This window comes from Hirundo rustica, chromosome 3, assembly GCF_015227805.2.
Source record: "Hirundo rustica isolate bHirRus1 chromosome 3, bHirRus1.pri.v3, whole genome shotgun sequence".
In the NCBI taxonomy this organism is placed as follows: Eukaryota; Metazoa; Chordata; class Aves; order Passeriformes; family Hirundinidae; genus Hirundo; species Hirundo rustica.
The window spans coordinates 54,263,930-54,284,411 of NC_053452.1; the positions used below are offsets into that span (position 1 = coordinate 54,263,930).

General features: G+C 40.0%; 1 protein-coding gene across 6 annotated transcripts in view; it reads right to left on the reverse strand.

Annotated features, from left to right (window-relative positions):
- Nucleotides 1–20,482, reverse strand: part of TULP4 (TUB like protein 4) — a 155,958-nt gene that overhangs the window by 45,005 nt on the left and 90,471 nt on the right. For all 6 annotated transcript variants that reach the window (XM_040060905.2, XM_040060909.2, XM_040060906.2 and 3 more), the window contains 2 exons: nt 6,405–6,533; nt 5,943–6,104 (listed from right to left, as the gene is read on the reverse strand). In XM_040060905.2, coding sequence (XP_039916839.1) covers nt 5,943–6,104; nt 6,405–6,533 — 291 coding nt within the window. The remainder of the gene's footprint in view (nt 1–5,942; nt 6,105–6,404; nt 6,534–20,482) is intronic.

Genomic DNA, 20,482 nt, shown 5'->3' on the forward strand with positions numbered 1-20,482 from the left:
GCTGAAATAGCTCAGTAAATATTTACAGACCCTTTAGCACAAGCAAGCAGAAATCATTAATTTTAATAGCAAGTTTGCCACAAAGGTTTGAAATGCTTCTAAAAACAGTCCAAAATATTAGACATTTAAGCTGTGATGGGTTTTATCTGTTTGTTTTATATAACAAATGGATTTATCTTGAAAGACAACTGAAGTCTCCTTCCCCTGTCCTCTTTTTGCTTTTTAATGCTGCTGCTCACTTATGCAGCATGCAACATTAAAATGCTTATATGCAATTTAACCATTGTCTGCAGTCCTTGTGGCTTGAATAAACTGCCTAGTTAAGTAATGACATTTCTTTAATGCTATAAAAAGCCTTCACCCTTTTTTACCAGTAATCTGAGTAATTCATCCATCAATGAAAATAAGGCTTTCAGATCTTCCTCAATGACTGTATCTTACAGTGCAATTTTGAGTGGCCCTAGTCATTGTAAGTCATTATTTGGTAGTCTCTACAGCCAGAATTGCTGGGAGAAAACAATGCATTTTTGTATGTTAAGACAAAAAAATATATTTTTTCCCTGGCATCTTTAGGACTCCTGCAAATCCTTAATAGGAACTAGAATTATTCTAATAAAGACCAAAATAATTGCTTATATTTTCAAATTTTACAGGCTGTAACCTTTTCCATTTTGTCCTTCCTTCCCCTCATCCATAATAATTACGACCTTCCCCATACTGCCCCAGCTGCCCCTTTGTAGCTCCCTTTCATCATTCTGTCAACTCATTAGAAGGACATCTTCAAGATTTTTTTCTTCCATACATCCAGACGTCTGAGAATAATTAAACTTGACCAGTGTGACTACCATAACAACAAGGACTGCCCAAATTAAACGTGTTCTTCAGCACCTGAATAAAACCAAAGCAGGAGGATGAGAGGGAGCACAGACATCTCGTTTCAGAGCCACAGGCAAACGCAGATGTAGGTGAGAAGGCAACAGCATGGCCCACACATTTTCAAACACTTATAAATTCTATGGTTTTATGCTGTGTTCCGGAAGCGAGGTAAGGCTACTGGCCTTAATTTCAGCTTAGGAGCTGTTCAGAACACCATTTCCTAAAAAGGTAGTAGCAACTGCAAATCACAGCTCACAGATGAAAATAGGGGATCCAAAAGCAGACTGTACTAAAGGGGATTTATCAGGAAGAATTCCTGCCAAGGACTAAAGCCACACCAAACCCAAGAACTCTGAGAGAGAAGCTCATGAAACACCTGATGGCACTGGTAACCATTTGACAGCACTTCTTGTTCACCAGCTCCTACCTCCCCTGAGAGCTGTGGCTACCTGCGGCCACGGGCAGGGACATGTACGGCACCACGTGTCCTGCTAGCACAGGGATGCCACCCAGCTCCACTGCTGGGCCCAGGAACAACAGGCATCCCCTTCCTCCTGTGGAGCTCCGTTCTGGGTCCCGGGCTCCACCCTGATGCACTGCAGGCAGGGGAAGGAGCCTGTCCCTGCCTCCGGCTTGTCACGGAAAAAAGATGCTGAAGCGTCTCTGTGGTTGCCATGGGAATAGGATGGCGAGCGCTGGGAGCAGGAGTGAGTAACAGCTTAGAAACTGCCTCTCTCCACAGCTATTGCAAGCTTCAAGAGACTTCTAAAAAGACAGCACACAGCGCTCCTGCACCTTGCGCTGTGTTCGATACAATGCAATTCATCTGCCGCCGCTCTCACTGTTTTCTTCCCGCACATTAAAAGACCCTTCAGTGCACAGGGTATCTGTTCCTAACATGGTGCTGCTTTTCTGTTTGACTGAGAGCATAATTTTGGTGCATGAGCATGATGAGGCACTGTCGAGGCTGAACCTTGGGGCCCGTATTTACACATTTTTAGTACTCGGGCACGTTGCATCGCAGTGGGACCATGTACAACATTTAATGTTGTACCCAGCAGGATGCAAATCAGGTTAGCCTACCTGGTTATATACTTATTTTCAAAGCAAACAGGAAGGAAGCACGCTGGCAAAGTTCACACACACCTGTATGTATACATGTACCTGTCATGCCAAAGAGAATCCCGTCCAGTCCCTGTATTTCCACAAATAAAAGCTTACAACAGGAAAAGGGGAGGGGCAAAAACCAGAAATGGGCACTTACAGCTGTCAGGAAAGTCTAATAATTTGTACTAGCAGAGATGCATGGAACAAATATAGGTTACTAGCACCTCCTGGGATATCCAGGAATTAAAATATATCAATTCATTTTCATTGAGGGTTTCTTCTACTGGAGAGTGATTTCCCTTTTCAAACGCAGAAACAGCAACAAAAACAACCCCAGGGAAGTTCAAGGAGTTACACTACATTGCTCTAAACAAAGGGATAATCAGACCCTCTACAGTTCTCTGACACTGTCTTTCTCCATCATAAAGAGAGATAATCTCTTTCATGGGTAAAATATAGGGAGAAGGAGAGGGGGAAGAGTGGCCTGAGGGCAGTGGAAGTTGATAGGAAAATGTCACTGCAAGCTCAGTAAACACACAGGAAAGGAGACAAAGCACTGGAAAAATGTTTTGTATGATTTGTGGGTTTAGAAAAAATCCTCAATTACCTATTGATATTGCTTCTAGAATTATAAATAATCCCTTTGGTTAGGTAAAAGTCAAGCTTTTCTCACTTATGAAATCCTCAATCTGCTTGGTATGTACACTCCCTCTTTGAAAAGAAGCATGGGACAATGATGCAAAACTGTTTCAAGACAGGATACAGCATTCTCTGATATTTCAAATTTGGTTTTCATTTCAAACATACTTTTTATCTCTAAATGATCACAGATGAGCCTGCTCACCAGAAAAATACTCCACATGACTGACTCCTAGAGCCTCTTGTAGCCCTTAAAAAAACCAACATTTAAAAACTGCAAGGGAAGTCCTGCTCCTGAGTAATCCCATCCATCCAAGTCTAACAAGCATGGCACCTTCCTGAGAGACTGACAGCCCAGACTTACAAAAGCTTCCATTTGTACATCCCCAGGAGCCCGATGGGGCTCTGTCTTGGTCAGATGTGTGCTCTGGTTACAGGGTACAGGAGGAGGAAATGCCGAATGAGCGGGCTTAAAGAACACAGTGATGTGAGAAAACTGACTTCTAGCCCTCTAAAATAAATGCAGGATTACATTCAAAAGGCCTACGTATTGAATTAGCTGAAGAAGCCCAAAGTCCATACTCAAGATCTGGGTGTGAACTATAGCAGAAAAAGCGCTGCAGTGCTCACTGCACGTGACTCAAAGTAAGTTTGTCCCCAAAAAACAAGGAGAGCTCAAAAAACCTGAAAAACAACTGAGCCAAAAAAAGAATGATCACACTCTCTTCCTAAAAGAAAATGCAGAACAATTTTGCCTAGCATTAATAAAACCAGCCGTTAACTTAATCAGGGCAGAGTATGCACCAAATCAATTAAAAGATACAATGATATGCTCAAGCTCAGCAGACTGTAGTGCACCATGGCCACCGCTCTAGCTCTCATCCCATCTCTACACATTGGCCACTACCTCAAAGGCGCTTTACTTCCATCACAGTAAGGACACAATCCCAGAGGCCACACACACTGTCAAACAAGATGATGGTGACAATATTGCAGCTCCAACCTTTCCTCATCTACAGCAGAAAGGTGGTGGTAGGAAGGTACCTTCCTCTTGCAGAGCTGCCACAGAGCCACCCATAGCAAGGAGTGACAGAGGTGACAGCCTGCTGGTGCTGAATATACAGGGGGTGTAGTACCATCAAAAGATGAGGGAAGCCAGGAGAAGCCAGCAAGATGCATGCAGAAGGGAGTGAAGGAGAAAGTTATGAGAACTGAAGAGTGAGGCAAGCAGACAGACTGTACTGAGCAAATTTCTATCAGGACAATAGAAAATTGAACAATACAATCCCCCTGGAAATGTAAATTTTAAAGATAATTGTGTTAAAGGTCATGGGACCGTGGACTGTAATACTTTCCAGGAATACTTTCAATAGCAACCTTCATGGTGCCAGAAGGGTGACAAAAAGAACAGTAGAAAAATTTAAATGTCAACATTTATCTTTCAGTCACGGTACTGACAAGCAGAGTACATTAAGCAATAGGGAAGATGCTGAAGCTACTCTAGACTAGCATAGTATTCTGTTCTCATTTGCACAAATACCAATCAGGAGAAAATTGAGGTAAGGCAATAAGCTAGTAAGGGTATCCATTTTCCATAAACACTTATTTATGTGTAATGTATGCAACATCCTTCCTCCCCCTCTGCTATATTTAGTTTGAATTGAGCACAGTCTCTCACCCAGCACCTCTGTGATTCATGTTTCCTCGTGCCTCCAGAGGCAAGTACATCTAAATATATTTTAGAAGATCACTTCTTTCCACCAGCTCCAGAGAACAGTACAAAGATCCATCATCACTTAACATGCAAACCTCTGCAAACCACATAGTTAGGCAGAACTGTGCACAGCAACATCAAGCTCGTGGCTGGTTTGGTTCTCTGTTTCAGAGAGTTTGTCAGCAGCAGAGTCTGTAAGTCAAGCAAGTCATTTTCACATAGCTGGAACAGGCCATTATGCTCAAAAGTGTTTATCTGGATGCTGAACAAGCGTTTGTGTCCTGGAATAACCACTTATGGAGCATCCAGATTAGAGTACAAACATATTGGCTAAACTGAATTAAAGGCAGTCAGCCACTCCAAATTAAATACTCAAGTGAAGAAATTTCCAAATACAGTAGCAACAACTGAGCATCACACAAGTGGGGGAGCCTCATGTTTAAAACACAGGACTGAGAGCTATTAGATCTTAGCTTCCCCACCTACTTCTGCTGCTTGTCTCTTCCTCTTGATCTCAAGTAAATTATTTATTGTCAAGATTTACATTTCCCTAGATTCAAAAAGAGGCAGGCAGACTCCCTGGCTTTAAAAAGCAGTGTTGCAATAATTAATTCATTATTCTTTGCAAAGTATTCTAAAATTATTAGATGCTGCTGCAGAAATGTATATTATTAGTGCTATTATATTCCACTAGCAACTCCCAAAATAACTCTACCACCCTTGATGAGTTTACAATATTCTAAATCCAGTGGTACCTTGAGTCTTGAAATAGCATCTTTCCACAGCTCTGTAAAATGAAGGAAGGAAAACAATCCAGCTGCGATCCTAACAGGGTTTCTCTCTGCACTATCCTACGCCCATCGTTTCCTTCAGCATTGAATTATACACACACACACAACCACAGTGACAGCAAGCATGAGGAAGGAAAGAGTGATCCAGTCAGCTCAGCAGTGACAGGCAAGGGGCCAGTGTAAATCCTGCAAATGAAACCAGCGCCCCAGCTCCAGCCACGCTGCAAACGGTGCTGTGTCCACTGTCATATAATCCTTTAGAAAAATCTTCTTTACCATTTCTCTAACTGGCTTTTTCAAAGCTCAGCAAAATTTCTTCTTTTAAATTTTATTTGCATAAGGTTGAGACATCTTTTCAACATGCAATTGCACACACTTGCTTAGAAGAATGCAAGACATAACCGTATCCGCTGCTGGAACTGCTCTTGCTGCAAGTGCAAACAGGACAAATCTACACAGAAATGACCAGTCAGATGTTTAATAGTCCAGGCTGTATCTCTGCTCAAATGCATTTATAAGATAGCTGTAACAAGTTAAGGGTACAATTAACAGATTCCTGTCTCAAACAACTAACTTTGAGTAAGACTGTGTATGAATCAGGGTGAAAACTGATGACAGGGAACTTGGTACACTATCCTATTCACCTAATAAGAACAACAGGATTAATTAAACTTTCATTATCAGTGGGAGCAGCAGTTTTGATGGAAGCTGATCTTACCAAGTGACCATTTTACTTGGCAACTTTTTAAAGAGGTGTATTCTATAGCATACCAATGCTACCCAAGTGACACCCCTAAATGCCCCATTTTCATTACCTGTTGGTCATCTGGAGTCCATATGCCACAGGTGATCTGACTCTCCAGGTTTATTTCTGAAGACCAGTGTCTTTGTCCGCTGACTGAACCGACCAGCACAAATCCATCTCTATAGGAGATAAGTGCCTGAGTCCCATCATGGCTCCATGTAAAGTCGCTCACCTTAACATATCAGAGACAAGAAAATAGATACATGGGCCATGTAGGATTTTTTTCCCCCGTTTTAATAAAAGGCAGCAGTGCACAGAATGAGACAGGCCAACTATCAGCCCAGCTGAAGCTCTGATGTCATGCCTACTGGAGAAAGCACTGTGCTTGCCAAGCGCCTTTGTGACAGTTCTTGCACATTCCTTTCAATAAAGAAACGTTTCATTTTCTCCAGTGCTTTTTGAAAGATATAAAGTACCGTTCCTTGTCCACTTCATTTGGCCTCTTGACTGCAGAGGAAACATGCACACCAACCTGTGCCCCACGATCGTTGACAAGCTCCACAGACCATCTGCCTTCGTACTGAATCCAAACAAATATTCCTCCATCCGCATCGCAGGTCGCTAATTTCTGGAATGGTTCATTCCATCTCACCAGCACAACCTTAGAAGATTACAAACAAAAACAGCATCACCGAAACTGCATGTTGTGCTAACAGCTATTTAACAAGGACCAGTTAAACGGCACTGCCAAATAAATATCATCACGTTCAAACCCTAAAGGTGCACAAAATAGCAATTTTCGGCCCAGCACTAGGCGCCTCTCAACAACAGCTGGAATCATTTTGTCACGGTTATCAGGAAATGTACAATCTCTCCCCGTCAGGCCTTTTTGGAAGGCATTGCACACTTTCAATAAAATCACAGGGAACACTGGAACACAGGAATCCATTACAGAAGCTGCAAACAGGAAGCCCTGCACAGATTATCCAACACTCCCTCAAATGATTCCCCCACTGTAATCTCAGAGACTGTCAGACTCTTCATCAAATCATCACCTCTTGCTGATTTCAAATAAAGCGGCATGCTCTGCACACAATTTAAATACTCAGATTGAACAGTCATATTCAAAAGAACCCCTGAGAGTCTCAAATTATTAAAAAATAGAAAATTCATAAGAAAGTTGCTTTGCTACTGAGTGCAGAAGGAATACAAAGCAGCTTAGATTCTTCTCTCCACGTTAGAGTTATCTGAGCTTTTCTGGAGAATCTAATCAAGTCTAAACCTACCAAATTGCTCTCTCATTTTTAATTAATAACAATTTAACAAATACAGTATTTCTCGAGACCTCAGTATGAAACTGAAAAAAGCATGTCATCCTAGTGCCTGAAGCAAAAATTAGCAGTAAAACAATGTATCTTCTGTTAGTTACTTTTTCTTAAAAAACCTTTTTTCCAAATTAATTTTATTTCAAAAACACGCAGATGCATATGGGACACTTACATTCACATACAGGTAAATTCCATCCCCCAGCTATTTTAGTGAGACAGAGTATGCAAACAAAGTAAACATATATTAAATACTCAATTAGTAGAGTGTTATTTCAACTACTTAATAAACATCCAGCTGTAATGACACTTTTTCATAAAACTAAATAGATAATTAATCATCTAAAAGTGACAGGCAAAATTTTCCAAAAATATATTTTGCTGTTTACAGAGATGGACTGATTCTCCTAAAGATTCCAGTCCCAACATGAGCTCTAAGTGGACAGCCCCTTCCCACCTCACAAGGAAATCAGCAGTCATTTTCAGAACCAGGATATAAATATTCATACCTAAAACCTAAACTTGACAGCTGAGGGATGATCTTACACGTATTCAGTGAGTGCTACACTTATTCAGAGGATCAAGGTCACAACTTAAGAACATGTCTATTAGTGGAGCTCACCAGCCCAAGCAGCACCCCTTGAACCATCACACAACCACAGGAAAAGCATTTCTTTGTTCATGTGTAAAGATTATGGGGAGAAGCAAGTATGACAAATCATCTCTCTGCTGTTACACAGCTTAGAAGAATCCCATTTAAGATTCTGCAGAAAAACACTGGCTTCTACTTAATATAACCTTGCAGCTGCACTCCAAGTCACCAGTCCTGTTTCCAGTTGGGCAAATTATACCGTGCCCCTAGATGGATTATATCACACTCAGCTTTTCAAAAAAAATTCTTATGTTGGAAGAGCAGTAAATAAAATATTCCATTATAGCAAAGCAAGCAGATGTATTTTGTTGGAGGCTTCACTCTATCCCTTCCATCTAAACAAGAATAGCGCATATTTCTCAAAATTTTGTTTTCATTTTGGTATAAATCCAATGCACAGAGTCATAATTTCATTCGCCCTGAGGCAAAACGCAGCAATGATATAAGTGTACTTGCCAGCAATGCCTAACAGTATTATGAAAGAAGTGAAGAAAAACATTGAAAAAATCTTCGTCTTTAAAAGCTGGGAGCTGCTAAGGCTAATGATGACGATTAATGAGTAGAAGGCACTTATCACCACTAAAACACTGATCTTTAAACACTTAGACACTGCTCACGTTTCACAGATCATATCAAACGAATTTTGCATCATACCAGAATGAATTGCTAGACAAAATTTAGGGAAAAAAGAGAATCAGCTGTTCAAGTGACATGAATGCTTCAGCTAACATCATTAAGAATGCTACTACCTGTCTTAAAATTGCCCTGTTTAGTCTGGCAAAGATCTGAGATAAACACACAATTTTATAGATTAGACACACAAATTGACTTTGTAATACAAATTATGGGCAAAGTGACAACAGTTACTTTGTTGTGTTTTGTTTCTTTTCTATTTTAAATAGCAATCTTGTTAAAACTTGAATATTTTAATTCAGATTCTGTGCAACCTATCTTTTGTTTAGATTTGACGAAACATCGAAGAGTACATTTGAATGTAAACAAGATTAACTGGAGCCTCCATCCATCCAGCTCAATTAGATACAAATTAGTAACTTCCAAAAGAAACTTACTGCTTTATAATCAGAAATGAAAGCAAGACAATGATTCTTGTATGCCTTCTGCTAACAGCCTCATAAGGAAGCAAATCTGTAATTTTAAAATTCAACTCATTTAAACATGGAGCAAATGTTATTTTATGAGGTCATTTTAAAGATGATTCTGTAATTTACATTTAACATCTGACTACAGATGCAGGGTCCACAACTGCTTTGAATATTTCCAATTTCATTTTAGACACTTAACACGCTGAAGAAGAGATAAAGAAAGAAAGGATTGCCCTAAGTATTAAGATGACTTTTGACTTTTATGTTGGCTCAAGTGTAAAGCATATGAAAACATGTCCCATTGATAGCACACTTAAATAACGCATGAGCTTCAATTACCCCGCTACAAAGAGGAATTTTACTGCTAACCCATAAATGCAAAGATATCATTACTTTCACTAACAGCTTCAACTCACAGAGGACCCATTTTTACTTCTGCCTTTATGGTCCTCTGCTTTCCACTTAGCATCTTCACACAGGTACTGAAGGTCTGAACTGTTTTATCTTGTACCCAAAAGAGCAAGAATGTTGACACACAAAAGTAAGCTGTCTGTGGACCATGTGGTCCACACAGCCTTTCTATACTGTCCAATTATTTTTGTTTGTTGGTTGGTTGGTTGTGGGATTTCTTAATTCTATAAAAAATACAAATTGTGGTCATTCTACTCTTGAAAAAAAATGCATCACAGGTATTAATCAGCTTCTAAACCATTGTCTCACACAGGATATGATCTCTCATGAATAAAACTTGGCCTGAGATATTAAGTAAAATGCAAAGGCTAACAGTTTGCCCCTAAAAAGGATGCTTTCCACAAAGCTGTGAGCTTTTGAGTCAGTCTTATGTTTTCTTTGAGCTCCTTTTTATACAAAGAGTAGTGGTAAAAAAAATTGTTTCAGAAGTTCAGCATTCAGGACCTTCAACATCTCTGGTTTAATTGCCAACTCAACGTTTAGGAATTAAATTTAATTAATCCTAAATGTGCTAGAAATTCTACCCAAGAACTGATTGCATATTTTAATGCTGCTAACAATGTTATTATCTATTTAAGATTTTTGAGTAACTGCAATTTTGGAGTAGCAAATGTTTGATTTATAGTAAATGTGATCTCTTCGCAACAGAAGCCAGGTTTGGTAATCTAAATTTATTACATGCTGTTGACACTTTTAATAATTTTTTCACATTTTCTAACACAATACAAGACCACTAAAATCCAAAGCATTCAGAGAACTTTTGTTATTCCTAATTTTATTATGGTTTTTGAAGGAGACAATTAGAAGTACGACACCAGTCAGTTTTGCAAGAGCAGAACTCTTTAATCTAGGATAGCACACAACAGTCATTACTGAAATCTTATTTCTGTACATACAGTACATAATTGCTAGAGAAGCAAGGGACAAACATCTACAAAAAAAGAAAAGGGGTAAGTAACTAGGGCAATTAGTTCCTAGAGTTCCTTACCAAATTTAGATAGAATTTATTATGGATATACTGTAGTGAGTCACAGTGACTCATTTTTTTAAATCTCTGATCTTCCATCCATTTTACTGGGGAGAGGCATATGATCTAAAGATAGAGGTCTTCTCCAGCATTCATTTCATACATGCTACAGAGATGTGCTTGCAGATAGACTGCCACAGCAGTAGAGAGCAGAGAATACTCCATGCCAATGTTTGATTACTTGCTGTACCTGAGGAGCCATGTTCCTGTATCCGGCATGAGCATTTCTGCAACTACATCTTTGCAGGGTGCATAGGATGTGATGCATAACTCCACTGAGCATATGGAATAGCTGGCCTTTGCCTCCCCAGATAAATCATACCACATTTCTAATGCTACTGAAAGTTACTGAAACAGTTCCACCTTCCAAGCAGACAGCACAAAACCTAACTATTCCCAGGATGGAATAACAAAGGAGATTAGGCTATTGCCTACAGTAGCAAAGTACAGGACTCAGTCTATACAAAGGTTTCTTTCAATCTTATGCTTTTAGGAAAGTACTCAAATTTTTAAAGGAACATATAAAGGTGGAAAGAAAGCATTGACAAAAAGGACTGGACAATCTACCTGGAATCACTGAGCATCACCTATTTGCTCTATCAAGTTGTCCCGTTGTGCAACTCCCTAATAAATACTTTGATCTTTACTCATGGTTACAAGTATGTGCGTAAGTAGGTGCAACACACTGGCACACATTACAGTTTATTAATGGCCACAGAGCTGAAAAAAAATCTCTAAGTGTATCTGTCAAAGAAAAAAGATGGATGTGCAGTGGGGAACAGAAATGGAGGACTGAAGTACAAGAACCAGAGAAAACAATGACCATCTTTAATGCTTCTGTATTTCAGTGCCTCTCCCTCCATTGCACAGAGATACAGCTCCACGTATATACACGTATGTGTATACACATTACATACATATAACATGGGTATGTGCATGAATATACATCCCTATCAATCCTTGAGGAACCTGTGCCAGCTTCGTACATTCACTGGTTAACTAACTGAAGCTGGTTAAATGAAGTGGATTTTCGTAACTAAAATGTAGTTTGAAAGTTGGAACAGGCACCCAGAATAAGCAGTAGAGTTGTAGTTAATGAGCTATTGCTTCTTACTAGACCTATAACCAATATTTAGTTCTAAATGGTTCTTGCACGTGTTTAGTTCAATTAAATATTTAACTGTCTTTTAAATACTAGTTTGTTGGTTTTTTTAAATAAAGGTTACCTAAGTTTTCTCTCTCCTAATTTCTCATGCTGCAGATTGTTTGCAATTGTTCTTACTTTCACCTTCCCTTATGATCTTTATTTTGCACCATTACAATAATGTCAGGATAATTCTCTCGATTCAAACTAATTCAATCACACAAAGAGTATCAAGCAAGTATTTCTCCTACTAATACCAGACAAAAAAGCTGCAGCTGTTGTAGACAGCAAGTTGGCATCACCCATCTTTCCTACGCTCCCTGTCTTCTATTGCATTCTCTAATGATACACTCCCTATCTCTCCCATACCTGCAGAGCTTTGACTTTTGGTTTCCAGTGACATTACAACTGGATGGAAGTGCCTCATTTGCATATGGGGCAGCCACTTTCCTAGGTATGATACCCACCAAGGAATTATTATCACTAAGAAGAAATTATTGTCCTGCAGCTAAAGAATGGCACAACTATAATGGCATTTACATTTCTTGAGAAAAACTGCCAACTCACAATAGGGGCTGCAGGTTACAGAGGGGGGAAAAGAACAGCAAATGAGTTCTGGGAGACAGAAAACACCCTCCAAATTCTTCATGTTCCTCTAGTCTAAACAATAAAAGCGAGCTCTCCTCCTAGAAGGGCTGGAGCAGTCTCCAGATATCTGAGGGACAGCTGTCATGTAATATCCCTCTCCCTGCCTCGAGATAAGCTTTGGTCAGCGGCGCCCTGCGCCGAGGGCACAGCAGCTGCTCACAGCCCCCGAGGGTTCGGCCGGGCCACCGACACAGCCTTCCACTGCCACTCACACATCCTTTATACCAGGACCCTACATTTTTATTGAAAGAAGTGTATTATTCTGCAGCTGCTGTCATCTCACTTGTTCTGCTCTTTGAAAAGGAGTTTCAATATCTTTTTTATTTTTTTAAGCTTACAATCTGATTTCATGGTATAACACTGTCAGTAAGCTAAGCATGTCACCTGGGGACTTCGCCTTGTGCTAAATGAAATCAGAGGTAGGGCTGGACCAGCGAGAAAGTGCTGACCTCAATGGAGATGAAAGGTCCACGTCCAACCCTACACTTTCTTCTGACCACAGACTTCTCTGTGGCTTTCATGTGAAACCCTACTCCAAATCCCTAACCCAAACACCTCAGGTAAAGCTCTGAAGATAAGTACAATGAAAGAATACATTAGAAGCTCTGTGCCATTTTGTTGGAGGTACTTTCTCTAATTCTTTCCCCTTTTCTCCTTGGTGTTTGTTTTCATAATGCTCAGGGCACACACCAGGCTGACAAAGACTCGGATCACCCGTGCAGCTGCAGAAACAGGAATGGCCAGGTAGGAGCAGTGCAGCTCACCAGCAACAACCCTCTGAGTATGTGCAAGGGAGGTATCCATCCCCCAGTGCTCACTTCTCTATGTGTGAGTGGCTGGTAGCCTCTGCCAGAACCAGTGTGGGACGAATTCTCACCCACTGGGAAGAATGTTGATGCTCCCCAGCAAGTTCTGTTTATTTGCTTTGCAGATGAATGACAAACATACCTATTTTTAAAGGGTATCTTGAGGTTGGCATCCAACCCACTACATATACTTATTTCTGAAAGGTATCATATGGTTGGCATCCAATCCCCAATGGATGCCAGTCTGATCTTTAAAAGCTAATGGAAATTATTTTGGCGAATAGACAATGGCAAAATAAAATTCTTTTGAGAGCTGCTCTGAGGAAGGAATGCCTTTAGTGTAAGATGTTGTCTTAAAAATACCTAGACTGTCAACATCTCACTGAATACATTTAGGGGCCTTGATAGTAAACTGCCAAGATGAGGACTCAGAAAGGCTCTAAAGCTTTACAAGTCTCCTTAAGTGATACACTTCATTTTAAGAAATACACCCTCCGCAGTGTCTATTAGTCCCAAGGATTTGCCACACAACCATTTTATTTGTTCACAGAACACAAAATGTGTTATGTTATTGCCTGCTTTAGAGAAAAACATGCCCAAGACTCCTCACAGGTACCAAACAAGAAGTATAATGCTCCCATGAATGAAGTGTGTGGGAGATCAGGGACAGGCGGTCGGAAGATATCGCGCTGTACGGGCAGACAGAACCCCTCCCTCAACTCTTAGTTGGTCAGTGTCCTTGATAAGATAAGCAATACCTAACCTGTAACGTAAGCAGACGGATGTGATGTAGCAAACAGAGGTTTTATAACCCCATGTAACCAGTTAATAAACGCCATTAGCCGTCCACCACATTGGTGTCTGTGAGCTGATGGACCGAGCAGCCTGGCTGTGGCTGCCGTGTCGTTCCTGAACCAGGTCGCTACACCTCAGCGGAGGTAACAGAAGTGGCTCATAGTTCTAAAGGAATTACTCTTTTCACTTTGGACTCTCCATATTTAATTGTGACTTCAGACAACCACAGTTATGGGGGACATTAAAAAAACCCCCACACATAGCTGCAGCCAAAGTATATCCCACATATATGTTTGGGCAGCAGAAGATTTGACAGATCAGAACAGAAATCTGAGAAAAATAGCAGGTGATATGAATCTAACATGGATGAGAAGATGTTGGTATCTAGCTGCTGGTTCTCAGGAAAGTTTGTTAACTATTCCTTCAAGGGCTGTTAAAGAATATTATTGGTTATGATGTGAAGGAAAATAACTAAGGCAAGAAAAATTAAGACTTAACCACCCATATGCACAGGAGAGCTGTGCACTATTACGTTCTTGGAAGGGAAATTGGTGGAGGTCTGCCCTTTTCCAATCTTGCAGACAACAGTGTGACAGTGAGGTCTACGGTGTGCTTTTGACTCCCTTCCCTTCACAAGGATTCTCAAGTCCCAAAAGCTCTTTCACAGAAAAGACAGCTATTTCCACAGAAAAATAATTTTCGAATTATGCCACACCCAGTTCCATTAAGGCAAATTCCTTTATAGCCTATGCATTACTACCCGTCTCTTGTCAGTGGTCATCCTGTACTCAGGCTGTAAGATACATCTGTTTAATACATACTCCCTATAAACGCAAGGACAAGTCCAAGTTAAATAAAAATAAACCAAAACTGAATGTTAGTAAGGATGAGCAAAGGATAAAATAGTACTTTCACCACCTTCCTTTGTAAGAAAAGGATTTCATTTTGTTGTAGTTTCCGTACAGATAAAACACTGTAATAAAGAAAGCAGAGACAACTATTCTAGCTAAAGATGAGCAGGCACTTTGCTATAAGATCAAAATACCGAGAACAATATAGTTCCCCCTCTTTCCAGCAAATCACTGACCAGCACCATTAGGAAAGGTTCATTCCTGTTAAAATAAGACACATGCAATAACTTTGCTGAACTGGAAGTTCCTTGGGTTTGAGCATCTATGGTGGAGTATTTTCCCACAAGAAAGAAGAAAAAACCAAAAAACCAGTAGATTTAAAATCTCCGGTATTTAGTCTACATTAAATTAAAAGTACATGAGCCTAATGCTCATTTAACTAACATTTGAGAAAATTACATTACAGATGGTATAAATCAGGACCATTTCAAAACCCTCCATGTTTACATTCACTTTTGGACTGAGTATGCAAAGCTCATTGTAAATTAACCTCATGCTTTAAGAACTAAAGTAACACTCACTGACATCCACCAATGCCTCATCAGTGGTATTCAGAGTCCATGCACATCTTTGTTAGAAGTTTTGAGGGAAGAAAAGATTCAACCAAAAAACCCCAAGCATAAAGCAGATTTAAAATACTACCTTTTTTTTTTACCTGGCTAAAAATAGAGAAAAATATTGGATGCAGAGATATAGAAACCTTCTAAGAGAATCTATGGTTCTTCTTGTCTCTCTCTATGGCTCTTCCTTTTAAAAATATCCAAAATAAAGGAGCACCAAGTGATTACTTTAAAAACCCCAACTCCACCTCTTAAAAAAACCCCCACAAAATTAAAGAAAAAAACCAACAACAAAAACCAAAACAAAACAGAGGAGGCAGGTTAACAATAAACACTACTGAAAACCATTCCAACTTAGAATCATCTAGCTCCACTCTACTTTCTAATTGCAGTTCCTGAGGAATTCCTGCACTATCTTCCCACCTTGTAAATGGTATCTTGTTCAGGAATGCCCCCAGGACAATGTATTGCTGGAAAAAGCCAGGGAAGTAACTGTGACAGACACACTCTCCATTATACTCAGTCTTCCCAATTCAGTGGCTAAAAATTCCTGATCAAGTGTTCATATAATAGTGAAATATAATTTTATAACTTTATATTAATCACAAAAAAAATATTCAAAAAAGAAAAAAAAAAACCAACCTCTACTAGGAAATTTTAAAAGAAAAACTCTTAAAAATGTAATGTAAATTCTGTTATATAAAACTGTGCTAGTTAACAAGAGGAAGGAGGTAACACAAGTTCTTCACTTTCCGGAGTCTATTCTGAGAAGTGCCAGAAAAATAATGGTGTCTCACGACCACATAGAGAGGATCTGCCCATATCAAATACACTAAGTCTGTCTATCTCAAATATACCAAGGTGACAGATCATTTTTTGCTTGTCAGATATTCAAACTCATACAGCACAACAATTAAGTAACATTATTCCAGGTTCCTGAGCATCATCATTAGCATTTGTGGTGGACATTTTATAATCAGAAGCTGATCAGTGACTCTCTTCATGATTTTTTAGCTTGAACCTGCGAAGCTGAAATCCCTGTACAAGTCCACCAAACAAATCTCAGATAGAACCTGACCCCAGCACAAAATTTCTGCAAGCCCTCCCTAAGGAGATGAACTCCACTCTTTAAGAGACACAATCAAAACTTGATTTTAGTCAGCAATGTAAACAGAAAAGACCTTAAAATTCACATGGAGTGGCAGTGAGTGTTGTCCAAGCATGATTATTTCTTCAAGAGCTACAATACATCCAACCCTAATTATTTTTTTCAAACACAAGTAACTAAAAATAATACAAACTTCAGAAGAAGCACAGTTCAGCTCTTCAAATCTATTATGATCTCCCAGGCGATAATAGCTGTGCACTAATGTAATTAGGCTGAGTTATAAGGTGGATTTGAGACAGATGGTACAGCTGGGCACTTCATTGCTGAAGTGGGACTACTTTGCTACCTGAAATACCCAACTATTGTTATCCCAGTCATCAAGTCCACCCATATGGCCTCTGTGTGAGTTACACGCCATTACGAACATTTTTCTACGCCGGAGGAATATTGGTGACCTTGAATTAGTCACAGATACTGAGAAAAGAAAGCATTTATATAATTTTCATTGGGGTGCCTGGACTGTCTTTGTATGACTCATGGAGACTGCACATCCCTCATCCTTTTGTGGGACTGAGGAAATTCCACCATGTTGTTTTGCAAAGGTAGGACATCCGCTTTAACTTCCAGCACAAGGCCAGCACCTGAACCCCATCTGCTGGCTGCCCCAGTGGGGTCACTCACACAGTGCTCAGCTAGGGGCACTTAGGACTGTGTAATTGCTGAGATGGACATTGAAAACAGTGTGGAAAATGAAATAGCGTCTGCTTCCAAGAAGGACAATGTAAGGGAGTGACCGGTCAGTAAAACAGGGAATGCAGAAAGGGCAGAACAGCCACTCAGCACCTGCACCTCTCAGGACAGAAAGGTAGAAAGAGGAGAACTAAATTAACAACAAAACAAAACAAAAATATACAATATATAATAACAATAACAAAAAATCCCAATATTTACATGTGAGACATTTAGCTTAGCATATTAGAATAAATAAGACAACAGAGACCTACCAAGAATTATTTTGTTAATATATACACATATATATTACCCCCATTGGAGGCTCTGATTCAGACTTGAGATGCACTGGCCCACTTAATTTGCAATAATATGATGCAAACTTCTGACAATGAGAATACCAGATAAAGAAATGCCATACTCTAAGAAATGCCAAATAGCAGATTTTGAAAATGCTACCCTTGCTTTGGCTGGCCTGCAATTCTGCACAGACTGTTTTCAGAGCAAACCTCTCTGAAAAAGTTTTATCTACGTTTGCTATTTCTCCAGGAAATAAAACGGTATCACGATGCAGTTGGCCAAGTGACCAATAATTTTACTTGCCTGACTTTTCAGAGAACACAAGGGAGCTATAAATACAGGATTGAATTAGTTACTCAGACAGAAGGATAGTAACAGGCATAAAAGCACACATCACTGCTATTGTTTTTTACCACAGTGGCACACGGATGTCTCAACTAAAACTGAGCCCCATGTTGTGGGAACTGCACATCTTATAATCAAGTACAGCCTTTGGAGTTTTTAGGCTTGAAGACACAGCAAAAACCAGGCTAGGGAAGCTCTTCAGGGAAGGTTTGCTCTACAGAACTCTAAAATGACTGTATTAGCCTTAAGAGGGGTAAACTATAGGTTGGGAACATAACCCCTGGGCACCCCAATGGGATATAAGGGTCACCATGAAACTATCAGATTGCTGGCAGTAAGGGTGATACATAACACACATCTAACTAAGGACAACATTACACCTTATCTAATGCAAATATTAACAAATGTATTGATTACCAGTGGTTCAGAAAGCAGTTTTCAAGGAGCTGAGGTAAAACGGTCTTGCAGAGACCAATGAGCAACAATATTCAGCCTTTAACAACCCAACCAGTAAATAACCACAGACTAGAGATGGAAGTTGTCTGATCTGCATCCAAGAGCATGAGCCAGCTAGTTTATATCCACTGCATCACTGGAAAGTAATTTTTATAGTCTAGTTTATCCTTTGCTTCACGCATGCTTCCTCTTAGTAAAATCCTTAAGAAAATTTCACCAGGCAAAATGAGCAGATGTTCTCTATCTCAAGTCACTTGCATGTCAATGAGTATATGAAATATTTAACATTTAAAATACATTGCTAGGGTCATAATTAGTGGCACAGGGACTAGTTGGAGGCTTGTCACTAATGGGGTCCTCCAAGGTTCAATACTGGGCACAGTGTTGTTTAACTTGTTCATGAGTGACTTGGACAAAGGGACAGATGCCTCTCTGGAGATGTCACACAAAGCTGGGAGCAGTGGCTGATAGCCCAGAGGTCTGTGCAGCCCTTCAGAAGGACTTGGTGGGCTGGAGCGAGCAATGCAGGGTCCTGCCCCCCAAGAAGAATAACCTCAGGTACCAGCACAGGCTGCAGGCTGACCTGCTGGGAAGCAGCTCTGCAGAGAAGGAGCTGGGGGTCCTGGTAGACAACAAGCTGTCCATGAGCCAGCAGTGTGTCCTCATGACCAAGAAGGCCATGGCATCCTGGGGTGAATTAGGAAGAGCATTGCCAGCTGGTCTCTGACTGTCACAGTCCAATGAATTCAAACTCAAAAGCAGAAAACACTGACCCCTTATCAAGCGTCCACAGCATTACTTCAGACAGGACTGGAGAAAATACGTGCCTTCATTCTATGCGTGATTTTAATTTCTTTATGATTTACAGATTTTAAAGTAAATAAAGTAAGTTTTTCTCCTTCCTAAAAGAGTTTTAAAGCATGGAAAGCAATCCAAGTTTTGAGATATGATATTAGAGGCAAATTATAAAATAAAATAATGCATACCAGCAAAGTAGTCATGCAAAGGGTCAGCAAGTACTGGAATGACATGAAAGAACAAGGAAGGCATGATATTATTAAATGTTCCCGTAAGAAATAGGATGACATTCAGGAAACTGCATTTTAGGTTAAATATCAAGTAAAGCTTTCAGCAACGAAAGGAATAGTTGAACAGTCTTCTAAAAGAAAAGGTGGAATGAAGCCAACCTTTGGAAACACTTCATACAAATTTTCATATATTGTGAAAAAGTGTATCACAGGGAACTTTCTTTAACTGACATGGTTATTGCAGTTCAGTGGTTCTGTTATTAAAACACTGTTTTCTTATTCATTAACTGAGAGTTAAAAAAAATAATTGTGGTTTATTAATGAACATAAATTATTTTAATTTTCTAATGGTTTTACAGCACCGTATCATTTTAAAGCTCATTTCAGTGCTGAAGTGTTGCACATATATGGACTAAAAACATTATTTCAGGATAAGCATGTGATAAAGAGAAAGTCCTATTCTATGCAGGAGGGTAAAGAGGAATGATCTGTCTCTTTCTATAACTATGATTAAATCACATTTTTGTGTCTGTCTGTAGTCTGGCAGTAGAGGTGATGGCTGTCTAGATGGTCCGCCAGCTATTTTCATGTCTGCAAGCAATCAGTCATTCCAGTAAGTTTTGCTCTGCGTGTGCTCTTGTTACACTTTGAAATGTCAGTCTGCTTACACTTCCAGAGCACAATATTTCCTACAGAGCAATGGAGTGAAACAGCCCAGGAAACATTAACTTTCTCAGAAACCTTTAATAATTAGAGCAGTGACACCACTAGCATGATGATCAAACAGCTCTACTCGGAAATTGTTTGCTCATATCAAACAGCTAGTGGTCTTGGGAGAGAGACCAGTTGTATGGGTGGTTCTGAGTGCATCACATCATAACAGAGAAATCAGGCAGTCTCCCTCTCTCCAAAAACAGGGAGATGGAGTGCCAGGGCCACAGATCAAAAGCATGGAATCAACACTGGGACCCTAGATCCAACAGAGAGTGATTTTCACTAAGTTCTTTATGCAGTACCAAAGAGTACTCTGTGCTGGACTCAAGGATACCACAGGGACCATCGAGTACCTCAACATTCAGATGCAGGAGTGAAGGAGCCCAAGAAAGCTGATGAAGAGCAAGCTCAGCTAGCACAGGGCAGGAGATGAAGGTGAGCTGAGAAGGCTCCAGCTAAGCATCCCCAAATAGTGGAGCACAGAGATC